General features: G+C 35.5%; 1 protein-coding gene across 3 annotated transcripts in view; it reads right to left on the bottom strand.

Annotated features, from left to right (window-relative positions):
- Positions 1-16728, bottom strand: part of ASB14 (ankyrin repeat and SOCS box containing 14) — a 126907-nt gene that overhangs the window by 91033 nt on the left and 19146 nt on the right. For all 3 annotated transcript variants that reach the window (XM_053720855.1, XM_053720853.1, XM_053720854.1), the window contains 4 exons: positions 13548-13691; positions 10553-10605; positions 3406-3537; positions 1338-1496 (listed from right to left, as the gene is read on the bottom strand). In XM_053720855.1, coding sequence (XP_053576830.1) covers positions 1338-1496; positions 3406-3537; positions 10553-10605; positions 13548-13669 — 466 coding nt within the window. In that variant the 5' untranslated portion in view covers positions 13670-13691. The remainder of the gene's footprint in view (positions 1-1337; positions 1497-3405; positions 3538-10552; positions 10606-13547; positions 13692-16728) is intronic.

Consider the following 16728-nt stretch of genomic DNA (forward strand, 5'->3'; position numbering starts at 1 on the left):
ATTCCTGCTTTTTAAATAAAGATAGCAAGAGAACAAAGAAAAATTGATAATAGGAGTAAATTAGAAAGTTGTGTAAAATTACATGCTCTATCTGAATCATGAAAGAAAAAAAGTTGGGTTTAGTGTCCCTTTAATGAAAAAGAGTTCTGGATTTAGGGATTTCTACTTGTATAATAATTGTTATGTTATTGTACCACTTTTGTTTTGGTTTAATTTGGTAAAACTTTGTTCCTTTCCATAAGAACATGATGAAGTAGGCACAGGAGTGTGCACGTGTCTTGCACGCTGTGCTCTAGATTACAAGATGAGCACAATCGACTCTTTATTGGGTATTACAAGTTGCTGGTTAAAATGTTTAAACAAAGTATTTTTAATGCACCCAATACCCTCAATGGAAAGCGGTAATAGTAACTCACTCACTGCTCTCATATCAGTTAAAGGGATAGTAAAGTCCAAATTAAACTGTCATGATTCAGATAGGACATGTCGTTTTAAAAAAACTTTCTAATTTACTTTTATCATCAAATTTGCTTTGTTCTCTTGGTATTCTTAGTTGAAAGCTAAACCTTGGTAGGCTCATATGCTAATTTCTAAGCCCTTGAAGGACACCTCTTATCTGAAATGCATTTGACAGTTTCTCACAGTTAGAGGGAGTTAGTTCATGTGTTTCATATAAATAACATTGTGCTCATGCGCGTGAAGTTATTTAAGAGCCAGCACTGATTGGCTAAAATGCAAGTCTGTCAAAAGATCTGAGATAAGGAGGCAGTCTGCAGAGGCTTAGATACAAGGTAATTACAGAGGTAAAAAGTATATTAATATAACAGTGTTGATTATGCAAATCTGGTGAATGGTAAATAAAGGGATTATAAAACAATAACATTTTTGGTGTTTACTATACCTTTAAGTTTAGCTCTCACACCTCAATCCAAAATACCCCTTTTCATTAATACCTTGGAAAGCCTAGTATTATTGCTATTGTGCATTGAAAAACACATTGTAATGATACAACAATCATTGATTAATTGAGGGAAATTAAGGGTTTATAAAGAACAGAAATCTATGTATTATGGCCACTGAACCAGGCAAGACTTCAGTTTAAACAAAGGATAGCAAGAGAAAATGTTCATTTTGACAATATAAATACAGTCATCAAAACTTTTACAGGAACATCCCTGACATGAAGATATAAGTAAATACTTTTATTATATTTCTTCCTTGATTGGCAAGTAACAGGTTAAAGTAAATAGATTCAAATACAGCAGTCGGTAATGTCTGACAAAAGATGTCAAACAAAAACTTTATTAGTAAAAAGAAAAAGCAGAGCAGGGTTTTACCTATAACTAAAGGAGAATCTTCTGTGTTGTCCATTGTATTCGGATTACAATTGTTAGCAAGGAGAAAATTAACGTTATCCACTTTACCATGGTCTACAGCCAAAAACAAAGGTGTTTCCCCTTTCAGAGTGGTCTTCTTCCAAACACTGTAGCTAGAAGCTGAAATATTGTAAATGTTAAATTAGATGACAAAGATAAAGGTTTATAATATTGCCCCCTCTCCCCCATTCCAATCCATCCAAATTCCCATGCTAAATTTTTGCTTGGTGTTTTACAATTAGAGCAGCAGTTTAATTTAGTAAACCTGGTCAAATTAGTAACAGCGTAAAGGAACATGAAACCCAAGATTTGTCTTTCATAATTTCTTTTAAACAACTTTCCATTTTACTTCTATCATCTATCTAATTTGCTTCAGTCTCTGTATCATTTGTTGAAAAGCATACATAGGTAAGCTTAGACGAAGCAAGGCACTAGTGGTAGCTAGTTGCTGATTGGCAGCTGCACAAATATGCCTCTTGTCATTGGCTCACCTGGGTTCTTATGATCTAAAGCTCTTTGCTCAGATGATATGGTCTAAAATTATCCCGCAGCACTGAGAGATTCCCCACAAGATTCTAAAAAGGCAGATTTTGCTATACTTCTCTAAGGATCATTCCCTGCTTTTGTGGATGTGAAAGAGAGATATGACTAGTGCAATATAGCACTGCATGACATGAGAGTTCTGCTGCATTTACATTTTGTGCTTTGTATTTTATATTTCTTTAATTTTTGTCTTTTTTTTAGTAAATTTAAGCTTTGCACTTTCAATTTTGTATTTTAATGCATTTAGATTCTGTATACAGTAGTGTATTTAGGATTGTGATTTTACAAATTCTGATGGTGCTTTGACAGGTCCTGTGTATCTTTAACAAAGTAGGATCATATTTTGTATATTTATGTGTATCCTTTACAAATTACATTGCACTTTGTATTGGTTGTATGTAAAATAAAATTGACAGTTTCAGCTTCTGTTTGCAGATAAATAATAATGCAGACATCACCTGGTAGTTCCAGAGAGATGAGAGATGCCTTCCATAGAAAGTAATGAAGCTCTCTAGGACACAGAATCTCAAAGGGGATAGTGAAGTTAACAGTGTACCACCTGACACTGAAATTCTCAGTTTGCAGCACATACAAATTAAACTGAAACATTTTCAATATAGTTTAACTAACATTTGCCTCTAGTTTAGCATACATCACGTTTCTGGCAGGCATGTAATTGTGATTCTGATGGATATGGATAACTTCATATAATTGTGACTTATTTTATAATTAATGTTACACACTTAATTTCCATCATACTTGAACATTCAGACCATTGTGTTTTATAGTTTAAAAAAATTGTGAGATGAGCATTCTTTTTATCTTTTGAACTGTGTTTATTATTGTGAAATTACCATGATCAAACATTTTAAGGGGCAGGAAGGAAAGCCCAAATAAAACTTTCATGATTCAGATACAGTGTACAATTTTAAACAACATTCCAGTTTTTCTTTTATTATCAAATTTGCTTTGTTCTCTTGGTATCCTTTGTTGAACAGTATGCTCTGCAGCAGCAATGGAATTCTTGGAGCTAGCTGAACACATCTAATGAGCCAATGATAAGATTCATATATGTGAAGCTACCAATCACCAGCTACTCTTGAGCCTATCTATATATGCTGTTCAACAAAGAATATCAAGAAAATGAAGAAGTAAATAGAGTAAAATTGCATGCTCTATCTAAATCCTGAAAGTTTAATTTTGGTTTTACTGTCCCTGTATTGTATTATAAAAAGCATTAAATGTAATATTTTCTTTAAGTCCCTTTAAATTCTTTAAAAGGAAGAACGGGAAAAAAAAAATTGTTTTTTTTTAGAGGATTATTGATAAATTTTGCACACACTTTCAAAATAGTTTGTAATAAGTGGGTCATTATGGGTAATTGGAGTGGATTCTAAATGTAAGAATCTGCAAAATACCACAGAGGGCACTTCTAAAAGACATTGATATTGGCAAGTGCTAGCCAGACTTCTGTAATGTAACTTACATTTTAAAACAATTTCCAGAATGTTTTTGTTAGATTGTATAGCAGCCTCGTGAAGTGGAATCCAACCTCTATCATCAGCCTCAAGAAATGCAGATTGATGGGAACTCAGTTTGGTTAAAGTCTTTTCATCACCTGTGAAAAGTCATGTGACAACAAGAGATCAATGCATATGTACTGATTATGTTATTTGTTCAGTGCTTTTTTATTTATATTATAAATATATAATATGCTTCAGTGCAGTTTATAGAGAATCTGACTCCCAGGGTGAAATTCTAAAATGTGCCCCCCCAAAAAAAAAATCTTAAGTGCATTCTTCCATGCCTCACTGTGATTAAGTTTTAAATTAGTTACCCATAGAGGCATCTAGAGACACAACACACATAGGCACTCATAGATATCCACATGCACACAAACACACAGACACCCTTTGTTATCCCCATGTACATAAACATACAGGCACCTATAGACAAGGACATCCAACCACTGCCACCCCTAGAATCCACATGTACACACATAGGCACTCATCAATATCCACATGCACATCCACCCACAAAGGCACCCATACACATTCACATGCACACATGCAGGCACTCAAATAAATGCACATGCACATCCAAACATGGCTACCCATAAACATCCATATGCATGCGCACAGACAACCATAGACATCTACATGCACCAACACACACAGGTGCCCCTAGACATCCACATGCTCCGACAAACACAGGCACCAATAGACATTTACATGTACACAAATATTCACACAGACAATCATGCACAAAAACATACATTTACCATTATCTCTCTGAAGACTAGAACCAGGGACTTGACTTTCTTTCAGTACTCTCCCCAAATATGATCTATTCTCTTTCATTATTAATATTTATCCTACTTCATGAAGTAATCTCATTAGTTTCACTGTTCATACTTAGACTCTATGCAATCACATTTTAGCACTAGGCATGGCATCAAAATTATACTGGCAATGGTTTGGGATGTTATCAAACATCTCCTTGAAGAAGATAAAGATGGAGTACTGATGGTTCTCAACCAATCAGACTGATGTGCACACATTAGAACATATGACCATTTGGCCACTGACAGAAGTGGCTACATACAGTAGCTCTGCATTGAATTTAATCACTTCATTCCTGACAGACCAAACTCAAGCAGTCAGCAACCAAAACACAGGGAATTAAGCCCAAGCTGTGAAGTCCACTAGTAATAACAGAAAAGGAAGGGATCTAAGAAACATCTTTTTAGACTGAGAAACTAAATCCACAACCCTAATAAAACCTATAGATAAAAGCAATACAAAATAACCAACAGGCAAAAATAAATCAACCTGAGACAACTTCCTGAAGGACACCCTACCAAAGGCTGCCTCAAAAGAAGCAAGAACATTAAAATTGTAGAAAAAAAATATGCAACGAAGACCAAATAGCTGACTAGCAAATATTGGTCAACTGATAAAACCTTCTAAAAACACATGAAGTGGCAACTGGTCTAAAAAAGTGAACAGAAAGCCATCTATGTGGAGGCTGACATGCCTCCAATAAAACTAAATGAATCAAAAACTTCAACCAAGAAGCCAAAAAAACAGCAGGAATTATTGGAGCTTCCTAGAACCAGCAAAAGGAACAAATAAACTAAAAGTATGCCTGAAACCTAAGTAGTGTCAATGTAACAGAACCCAAAATATAAAGAGATCACTCAGAATAATAAAGAAGGAACAACAGTGTCCAAACTTATATAGACAAAAAAAAAATAACCTTATCCTAAAGAAAATAAGATAAGGAACACAATAAAGAGCAGAAATCTCTTCTAACAGATAAAATAGATAAATGAAACAAAACTTCAAAAAAGAAGTCTAATATCTACCTGATGCATAGCTCTCACTAGTGCATTTGAAGAATCAAATGTACATCTTCATTCTTCCCCCACCTCCAGTGGAGGCAAAGACAAGACTGAGGTACTAATGAGGTGGGAGAGGTTTTACTGAGTGCTTGGGGTTTGTGAATCTTTGGAGCCTCTTACTGGTAAGGAAGAGTAATTCCCAGGAGTAATGGGTCGTGGACAATCTGCACAGAGATAAGTGATTTCAGGCAAGCATAAATCTAGTCAATAAACTGCTCACTAAAGATGCCAAATTTTTTTGAAGAAAATAAGGGAAACTAGAGAATCTACACATTTCCCATAGAAAATCGTCAAAGTATACAGAACTTACTGAAAAGAAAAAAACACTTTATTTTACAATTTTTTACAACAAAATTCTTCATAAAAATCATCTTCATTCACACAGTTTAGCTTAATACTTTCTGCAAATTTGTGAATTCTATTTCACATTTAAGGCACAGAGGGAGTGAAGACATTAAACTGTCAGAAACATCAACATTATTAACTAAATAAGAGTACAAGAGTACAATATTAAATGTCTGAAATTAAGATTTTATATGTTGTAAAAGATAAATAAGGGAGACTGTAATATTTGGGAAAATAAAGGAGATCCCTAGAGGTCTGGCAACTTTATTGCTCACATAATCAGAAATACGTTTGTTAACCAAATGTTCTCAATTTTGAAACATTATGAAATAAACATATTTATAATTATACTAGGCGATAGGCCTGCCCAGAGGGCAGTCAATGTTGAAAAAATACAAACCCCCAAGCTAAAGTTACAAAAAATAAAAAAAAGTAAAATTACAGAAAAAAAACAAAGCTATCCAAAATAAAAAATCTAAACTTAAACTAATACCCCAATAAAAATAAAAAATCCCCCCAAAATAAAAACACCCCCTAATCTAATACTAAACTACCAATAGCCCTTAAAAGTGCCATTTGTAGGGCATTGCCCTAAGTTAAACAGCTCTTTTACCTCAAAAAAATATTAAGTCCCCCCTAACAGTAACCCCCCTTCACCCACCAAACCCCCCAAAATAAAAAAAATAACAATAAAAAAACCTAAACTACCCATTGTCCCTAAAGGGGCATTTGCACGGGCATTGCCTTTAAAAGGGCAATCAGCTCTTTTTTAAGCCCAAAAACCCTAATCTTAAAAAAAAACCCAAAAAAAACACCCCAAAATTAAAATAAAAAAGCCTAAACCTAAGCCCCAAATAGGTACTCACTGTTCCTGAAGTCCGACAGAGAAGGTCTTCTTCAAGACGGATCCATCATCTTCTATCTTCATCCGGAGTGAAGGTGGCGCAGAGTGGAGGTGCGGAGCTGTGTTCCCAATGCCTGGATCCTCAACGGCCGTCCTTGGCGGTAGCGTTGCTCGGTGGCATGGAGGCTTCTCTTCATCCGATGTTTGTCGTAGACTGAAGATTGAATGCAAGGTACCGCAATTTGGGGTACCTTGCATTCCTATTGGCTGAAATTTTGAAATCAGCCAATAGGATTAGAGCTACTGAAATCCTATTGGCTGTTCAAATTCAGTAGCTGGACTGCATTTCTGGATGTGTCTCCTCGTAATAAGCCACGGAGAACTAAAGTCCCTTAGCAGGCTGTACTCAAAACAGTGCAGGACCGCCTCTGTCTTGTTTACCTCATTAGACATTCGCCATTCTGCCTTTAATGTCGTAACAACCTGTAGGATCGGGATGTCTGTAAATAAGGTATTGTACTTGACCTCTTGTTTCTTCTGAGCAGATCGACTTGCATCCATCGTAGGGGTTGAACGTAAGGCGTTGAGAAGTTGGGTTGGTGTGATAGAGTTTATCCCCACCTTTTCAAGATACGCAGTGTCATCCACTGCTAGCACTCTCTCCCGATGGCACCCATCTGTGGGTGGTATGTCATTCTGTCTTTTTATTGAGAGGTTCCCTTCCTTGATAGTCTCCAGGCTAGGCGTTGTCGCATTCACTGTGTCCACGCTGTTCTGCAGAATTGCGTCTCCGCCTTTTCCCCAGGCTGCAACTATTGCGCTCCTAAGCCGTGCAAAATGTTCATCCAAGATATTGGTGATCTGTTCAAGCAGAATAGCTTCATCGGGCTCCATCCGGTATGCTTGACAAGTGAATCCCCGCTATAGAAGGGCAGGATCAGTACTCTCAAGGTACTTTTTAACGACAGAGGCCTGAAGGTGCTCCGCCGGGGGGTTAGTTAGGAGGCCTCAACCTCAGAAAGTCTCTGGTTAACTGTAGCTGACTTTGATCGAAATAATGGTTAGTTCTAAATGAAGGGCTCCTTCAGCTGAATCTCTTACACTGTGTATAACTAAGCGATGGTGGATATAAAGGTTGATTTTAGTTAGATTAATTAAGAAGCCTTTAGCAGCTAGCAATTAAGAAACCTGTCATGGCCGCCACCCGGAAGTTCCCTATTTTTTTATAATTTAAAGGGACACTGTACCCAAATTTTTACTTTTGTGATTCAGATACAGCATGCAATTTTAAGCAACTTTCTAATGTACTCCTATTATCAAATTTTCTTCATTCTCTTGGTATGTTTATTTGAAAAGCAAGAATTTAAGTTTAGATGCCGGCCCATTTTTGGTGAACAACCTGGGTTGTCCTTGCTGATTGGACAGCACCAATAAACAAATGCTGTCCATGGTTCTGAACCACAAATTTGCTGGCTCCTTTGCTTAGATGCCTTCTTTTTCAAATAAAGATATCAAGAGAACGAAGAAAAATTGATAACAGAAGTAAATTAGAAAGTTGCTTAAAATTGCATGCTCTAGCCGAATCATGAAAGAAAAAATTTGGGTTCAGTATCCCTTTAATGTAAGGTTTTATTTAAGTGTAACTTAGTATAGGTGTTAATTTAGGGGGTGTTAGGTTAGGGGGCTTAGTAATTAAATTAGTTATTTGCGTTTTTGGGAGTTTGGCTGTTTAGGAGTTAATAGGTTGATCGCGATGTGGGGGTTTAGGGGTTAATAGGTTAATTAGGTTTATTGCAATGTTGGGGGTTGGTGGTTTAGGGGTTAATGGGTTAATTAGGTTTATTGCGATGTGGGGGTTGGTGGTGGTTAATATTTTAATTATGTTATTTGCAGATTAGGGGTTAATTACTTTATAATTTTACGATGTGGGGGGTTTGCGGTTTAGGTGTTTGTTAATAGTTTGCGCTGGAGTTTTTTTTGTTATACTTCAGGCGGGTGGTTACGTGTTTTTTATTGATTTTTTGCGGGCAGTTACGTGGTTTTTCGATATTCCGTGCGGGCAGTTGCGTGTTTTTTTTTTTTTTTTAAGGCTTTGGGTTTGCCAATGCTGCATCCAGGTGGATTTCGAAAATGGCAGGGTGGTGAAATAAATATATTATATACGAGCTAATGAGTTTAACAGAATAAATAATATTCTAAATGTCTAAAAATAGAATAATCCAATATAATATGCAATAATAGCTCTTTCATAATTAATTCCACATAACAAAGGAAGAAGATATTATTCATATATTAGGTAAATACTGTATCAGGTAAATATAGATATATCAGTTGTGTAGCTTCTGCTAATGCTCATTACTTCCTGCTAATAATCATTGGTTGACAAGCACTTGCTGTTCACTGAACATTACATAAGTAGGAATCACCTATTAGCCAATGAACATTAGTAGGGACTGACTGTAAGCCAATGAGCATTAGTAGGAACTGTCTGTGAGCCAATGAGCATTAGTAGGAACTGTCTGTCAGCCAATGAGTGTTAGTAGAAACTGTCTGTCAGCCAATGAGTTTTAGTAGGAATTGTCTGTCATCCAATGAGTGATAGTAGGAAGTGCTCAGATTACACTGGTATTCAATTTATATTTAAATGTAAACAGATTTAAAGGGATTCTAAACCTAATTTTTTCCTTTAATGATTCAGATAAAGCATGCAATTTTAAGCAATTTTATAATTTACAGGTGAAACTCGAAAAATTAGAATATCGTGCAAAAGTTCATTTATTTCACTAATGCAACTTAAAAGGTGAAACTAATATATGAGATGGACTCATTACATGCAAAGCAAGATAGTTCAGGCTGTGATTTGTCATAATTGTGATGATTATGGCTTACAGCTCATGAAAACCCCAAATTCACAATCTCCGAAAATTAGAATATTACATGCAATCAATAAAACAAGGATTGTACATACCTGTAGAACAATATCGGACCTCTGAAAAGTATAAGCATGCATACTGTATGTACTCAGTACTTGGTTTGGGCCCCTTTTGCAGCAATTACTGCCTCAATGCGGCGTGGCATGGAAGCTATCAGCCTGTGGCACTGCTGAGGTGTTATGGAAGACCAGGATGCTTCAATAGCGGCCTTCAGCTCTTCTGCATTGTTCGGTCTCAGGTCTCTCATCTTTCTCTTGGCAATGCCCCATAGATTCTCTATGGGGTTCAGGTCAGGCGAGTTTGCTGGCCAATCAAGCACAGTAATCCCACGGTCATTGAACCAGGTTTTGGTGCTTTTTGCAGTGTGGGCAGGTGCCAAGTCCTGCTGGAAAATGAAGTCAGCATCCCCATAGAGCTTGTCTGCGGAAGGAAGCATGAAGTGCTCCAAAATCTCCTGGTAGACGGCTGCATTGACCCTGGACTTAATGAAGCAGATGACATGGCTCCCCAAATCAACACAAACGATATTCTAATTTTTCGAGTTTCACCTGTACTCCTACAATCAATTTTTCTTCGTTCTCTTGCTATCTTTATTTAAAGAGAAGGAAATTAAAGCTTAGGAGCCAGCCCATTTTAGGTTCAGCACCCTGGATAGTGCTTGTTTATTGGTGGCTACATTTAGCAAACCAATAAGCAAGCATAACCCAGGTTCTCAACCAAAAATGGGTCAGCTTTACATACCTGCCATCTAAACTTTCTTTCTTGCATTTCAAATAAAGATAGCAAGAGAATGAAGAAAAAATTATAATATGAGTAAATTAGAAAGTTGCTTAAAATTGTTGCTCTATCTGAATCATTAAAGAAAATATTTGGGTTTAGTGTCTGTTTAAATTCAAATTTTTCCAGGTAAAAAGTAACTACGTTTACATGTTGCTATAAAATATTTATGACAAAAATATTAAGTACACTGAATTTTGATATTATGATATTATTATGATAGAAATATTAAAACTGGCTTTCGGTAATCATATGATATCATATGTTGCGTCATTTTATGTCTTTTCCTTTGTTCTCCTGTATAGAATAATAGTTCAGAGAGTATACAGACCTGCGTGTATTGCAGCAACTATCTGGTCATGTTCAGCACTTGTGGGACATTGGCTAAAATACAATAAAAAAAGACAAAATTAGCATTTTTATTGGATTGATACAAATACGATAAAATACAATATATTATTTATTAGCACTTTAAATTCAATATTTTCATTGGGTTGTGCTTTTATAAATCTTTTATCAATTCATTAACTGACATGACTGAAAAAAAGTATTCGCCAGCTCTTTTCTCTAGCATTAAATGCACAGTTTGACACTTAAAGTGAATGTAAATTTTGATGCTAAAGTGCCCAGTTTTTAAAAATGCGATTAAGAACAGGGGCACTTTAATTCATCAAAATTTACATTTCACTCCTGTTTTGAAAAAAAAAAACCTTACCTTTTAATTTTGATAGCAGCTCCAGCTTCCTCCACCCGTTGCAAAGCCTCTTCCTAGGTCTAAAATGAGGAATCCGGCTTCCTCCAATCACTGTGTTGAATCAGACACTGATTCGCCTGGGGGGGAAGCCGTGATTGGAGGATGACCTATCCATAATTTCTGATGTCAGAAATGGCTTGCGACGACTGGAGGAAGCTGGAGCTGCTGTGAAGATCAAAAGGTAAGGCTTTTTTTCACAACAGGAGTGAAATGTAAATTTTGATTAATTAAAGTGCCCCTGTTTTTAATCGAACTTTTAAAAACTGTGCATTTTAGCATCAAAATTTACATTCACTTTAAAGGGACAGACTACACTAAAATTGTTATTGTTTAAAAAGATAGATAACGCCTTTACTTCAGATTCCCCAGCTTTGCACAACCAACATTGTTATATTAATATACTTTATAACATTTAAACCTCTAAATATCTGCCTGTTTCTAAGCCACTACAAACAGCCTCTTATCACTTTTTTTTTTAATTACATTTCACAACAGGGGAGTGCTATAGATAACAATGTGTTCACACCCGAGGAGTTATTTAAGAGTCAGCACAACACAGTACTAAATGCAAGTCAATAGATAATAAATAAAAAGTCATGTGATCAGGGGGCTGTCCGAAGATGCTTAGATACAAGGTAATCACAGAGGTTAAAGTGTATTAATATAACTGTGTTGGTTACGCAAAACTGGGGAATGGGTAATAAAGGGATTATCTATCTTTTTAAACAATACCAATTCTATTGTAGACTGTCCCTTTAAAACAAATGGGTAATTCTTCATATTTTGGAAAAGGTTGTCATCAAATGTAAAGTGAATCTGTTTAGGACTAGTTTAGTAGTTTTTCAGTGCAAAAATGGTAAGTAAAGTAAACATTTCCTAAGTGGAAGATAGCGAGAGACTTAGGGGTGGCACTAATGATTCATAGCTGCAATGTTTGTGCTGTATAAATTTGACTGCAGTCTATTCATCTGAGGTTACACATTTTTACTCAGTTCTTTGTTTACCATAAATGTAAATATCAGTAGCAAGAGAACTTACCTTTCACTACATAACTTTATACAAAGCTATCCCTTTTTTCTGCTTTATCCCCCTCTTGCTCTACAGAGTGCCAAACATGTAAAAAAAAAAGCCTGTGCTCTGAAATTCAAAGCAGTTGGAACCTTTGAGGTTTAGTGACCGTACTGTCCTCACCTGCATAAAGTTGCCACTGGTTCTAGATCTGTCTCACTGCTGTAGCTTGCACTGCTATCCTATTACCCTGTTACAATTACTGTGTCATAGACTCAAAACTTAAAAGAACCAAACAAGGAAAACTGTAGGATAATGGCCTTAAGATTAAGTTATTGGAAGTGGGAATTAAATTGTACGAAATTATATAGCAGCAAGAACCTAGAGGATTATGGGAGCCAGATGATTTCTGGTTTAATTGTTATATGCAGCTGAGTAACATTCACTCAATGAAAAACTTAGCAGCCATATTGGATAGGGATAACAGCATTTTTTATTAATTGGTTAGTTAATTAATTAATTAATTAAAGTAGCAAGTCAGCTCAATGTATGGAAAATCATCTGCTAAGGTTTTCAGGAAAACTAAAGTGTGCTTAAACCAGGATACTTAGAATTCCAGAATAGCAAGAAGACCCTACTTAATTGTACAATCCTCTATTTTTTAATATCACAACTAATTATATTCCTCTCCTGGAACATCAACTATGTTACAAATGTTTGTATCTTTTTGCAAAAAAATATACTTTTAAATATACTATTGCTATTTTAAAACAAACTACAAATATGATATATTAGAGGGGCATAATACTCAAATGTTGAATCATTTGAATGTGATGCAGCATAACTGTAAAAAGCTGATTATTATAAAATGTCACTGGAACATCTTTAGAAGATATTTTTCCTCAAAATTGCCCACATAGCCACATCCGATAGGGTCTTTGAACAGCCAATCAAGATGCTAGTCCCAGGACTTACAAGGGAGAGTGCATCTGGCATGTGCAGTACAGTCATGTTATTTCCCTACTGACTTATTTTTTCTTTATAAAGGGATACCGAAAGAACAGAGGGAATTTGCTAACATGAATAAATTCCTAAGTCTCTTATAATTGCATGTTCTGTCTTAAACCATAAACGTTTAGTTGTGACTCATATCAGCATCCTACCTACTTAAAGGGATATGAAACCCCAAAATGTTCTTTTGTGATTCAGACAGAGCATACAATAAAAAAAAAAAGTTTCTTATTTACTCCTATTATCAAATTTGCTTCAATCTCATGGTATTCTTTGTTGAAGAGACTCTGAAGCACTACATGGCAGGAAATAGTGCTGCCCTCCAGTGCTCTTGAATATGGATAACAATCTTGCAAAACTGCTGCCACACAGTGTGCTATACACGTGCACGCTCCTGAACTTTTTTCAACAAAAGATACAAAGAGAACAAATAACATTGTTTAAAATTGCATGCTCTATCTGAATTATGAAAGAAAAATGTATGGTTTCACATCCCTTTAATGATTCTTAAGCCCAGTTCTCACCCTATGAATGTGCGGCACATGATATCTACCTATTGTTCTCCATATTCTGGACAACAGAATCCTTTCTGTAGATGTCCTGCAGACTTTGATGGATGACATACTGAGCTGCAATATCATCTTCCAGATCCTCATTTAATGCAGACAAATCCATGGTCCCTTGCCATAAGCGTGTGCTGCCAAGTGAAACAAGATATATCAGTTACTCAGTGCTTCACATTTAGACAGGGATCTTACACGCCGCACATGTGACCTTTTATCTGTAGAATAAACAGGACAGTAACAATATCTTGCCTTTACAGAAACATCAAACCATTTTTTTTTCATATACATATAGTATAAACCAACAAGCTAGCACTGAATAACAAAAGGTCTGCACAAAATATTTTAGTATAAGTTCAAAGTGTAATTTTGTTTGAATAATTTGCATTGTTTTGCAGTCTAGGGACATACCACTTAAGAATATTTATCATATTTCTTTGCTGTGGTTACTTAAAGGAATTGTCTAGTCAAAACTAAACTTTCATGATTCAGATAGGGAATGCAATTTTAAACAACTTTCCAATTTTCTTTTATCATCAAATTTCCTTTGTTCTCTTGGTATTCCTATTTGAACGTTAAACCTAGGTAGGCTCATATGCTAATGTATAAGCCTTAGAAGGCCACCTCTTTAGAAGCCTTAGAAGTCTGCCTCTTATCTGAATGCATTTGCCATTTTTTTACAGCTAGAAAGCGTTAGTTCATGTGTGTCATATAGATAACATTGTGCTCACGCCCATGGAGTTACTTATGAGTGGGCACTGATTGGCTAAAATGCACGTCTAGCTAAATAACTGAAATAAGGGGGCAGTCTGCAGAGGCACAAGGTAATCACAGATGTAAAAAGTGTATTTATATAACTGTGTTGGTTATGCAAAACTGGGGAATGGGTAATAAAATGATTTTCTATCTTTTTAAATAATAAAAATTTGGGAGTAGTCTGTCTCTTTAAGGACATCCATAAGCTGCTGCAATGATCAAACAATCAATGTGTAGCATATCACAAGGTCAGAGCTCTTAGAGGGACATTAAACCCAAACATTTTCTATCATGATTCAGATAGAGAATACGATTTTAAACAACATTCCAATTTACTTCTATTATCTAATTTGCTTCTTTCTTTTTATATCCTTTGTTTAAGAAATAGCAATGCACAAGGGTGAGCCAATCACACACAGCATCTATGTGCTGCCACCAATCAGCAGCTACTGAGCCTATCTGGATATGCTTTTTAGTAAAGGATATCAAGAGTATAAAGCAAATTAGATAATAGAAGTAAAATAGAAAGTTTAAAATTGCATGCACTTTCTAAATCCTGAAAGAAAAAATGTGGGTTTCATGTCCCTTTAACCCTGCAGTATGCAGAGAAAATACATGAACATTTAGGATTTTTTAGTTTTTTAGTTTAATGTTTCTAAGATACTTATTGAACATGGATTTTACTGGGGAGGGTTTAGAAATAAGATTCCCTGCAGCTTTAGTACAGCCTTGCACAGTGCATTTTTTCATTTCTATCTCTCCTAAATTAATGGGACGTTTTACTCAGAGTATAAAGTACAGTACCTTGCCAATTATTAGACCTATTGATCATAAATTGTAATTTTAATATTAATTTCATATTCATTCTAAATAGTGTTGATTAATTGTTTGTTTTGTAACCATTTCTAATTCATGTTATATTGGCAAAATCTACAACACATATTTATTTGAAATTTGATGTAATATTACTAAAATATAAGTGCAGCAAAAACAGTTGCTAAAGAGAAATAACAATTTATGTAAGAACTTACCTGATAAATTCATTTCTTTCATGGTGGCGAAAGTACATGAACTAGCTACTGATGGGATATACATTTCTACCAGGAGGGGGCAAAGTTTTCCAAACCTCAAATGCATATAAATACACCTCCCACCTCATTCATACCTCCGTTTAATGTATAAGCAAGTTAGTGAGGTGTATAAGGATTAAAATCAGAAAAAAGGGGAGCAGGATAAATAATGTGCTTAATACAAAAAAATCATAACCCCCTCAAAAATGGGTGGGTCTCGTGAACCTCCGACACCATGAAAGAAATTAATTTATCAGCTAAGTTCTTACATAAATTAAGTTTTCTTTCATAGGTGGCGAGAGTCCATGAGCTATTTACTGATGGGATATAATACCCAAGATGTGAAAGTCCACAAGTAACTATAGAGGGAGGGATACAATAAAAACAGCTATTTCCGCTGAGAAATTAAAGTTTTCTTAAAAATGTAAAGAACTTAAATCATAGACACTAGAATCAAACTGAGACAGCTGCCTGAAGAACCTTTCTACCAAAGAAGCAAAAACATCAAAATGGTAAAATTTTGTAAATGTATGCAAAGAAGACCAAGTGGCTGCTTTGCAGATTTGATCAACTAAAGCTTCATTCTTGAAAACTCAAGATGTGGCAACTGATCTTGTAGAATGAGCTGTTATTCTCTGAGGCGGAGACTACCCCGTCTCCAAATAAGCTTTGTGAATCAGAAGTTTTCAACCAAGATGCCAAAGAAATGGCAGAGGCTTTCTGACCTTTTCTGGAACCAGAAAAAATAACAAATAGACTAGAAGTCCTTCTGAAATCTTTAGTAGCCTCAACATATTTCAAAGCTCTTACCACATCCAAAGAATGTAAAGACCTTTCAAGAGTATTCTTAGGATTAGGACACAATGAAGGAACAATAATTTCCCTATTGATGTTAGAATTCAAATGTTTAGGCAAAAATTTAAACGAAGTCCGCAAAACAGCTTTATCTTGATGGAAAATCAGATAAGGAGACTCGCAAGAGAGAGCAGACAATTCAGAAACTCTTCTAGCAGAAGAGATAGCCAAGAGAAATAACACTTTCCAAGAAAGTAGTTTAATGTCCAAAGAATGAATAGGCTTAAAAGGAGGAACCTGCAAAGTCTTTAATACCAAATTTAGACTCCAAAGAGGAGAGATATATTTAATAACAGGTTTGATACGAGTCAAAGCCTGTACAAAACAGTGAACATCAGGAAGATTAGCAATCTTTCTGTTAAATAAAACAGAAAGAGCAGAGATTTGTCCTTTCAAAGTATTGGCAGACAAACCTTTAGTCAAACCATCCATAAGAATTCTAAAAAGAATGCCAAGAATAATCATGAGTGGAACACCATCAAATATAGGT

This window comes from Bombina bombina, chromosome 7 (genome assembly GCF_027579735.1).
Source record: "Bombina bombina isolate aBomBom1 chromosome 7, aBomBom1.pri, whole genome shotgun sequence".
NCBI lineage: Eukaryota > Metazoa > Chordata > Amphibia > Anura > Bombinatoridae > Bombina > Bombina bombina.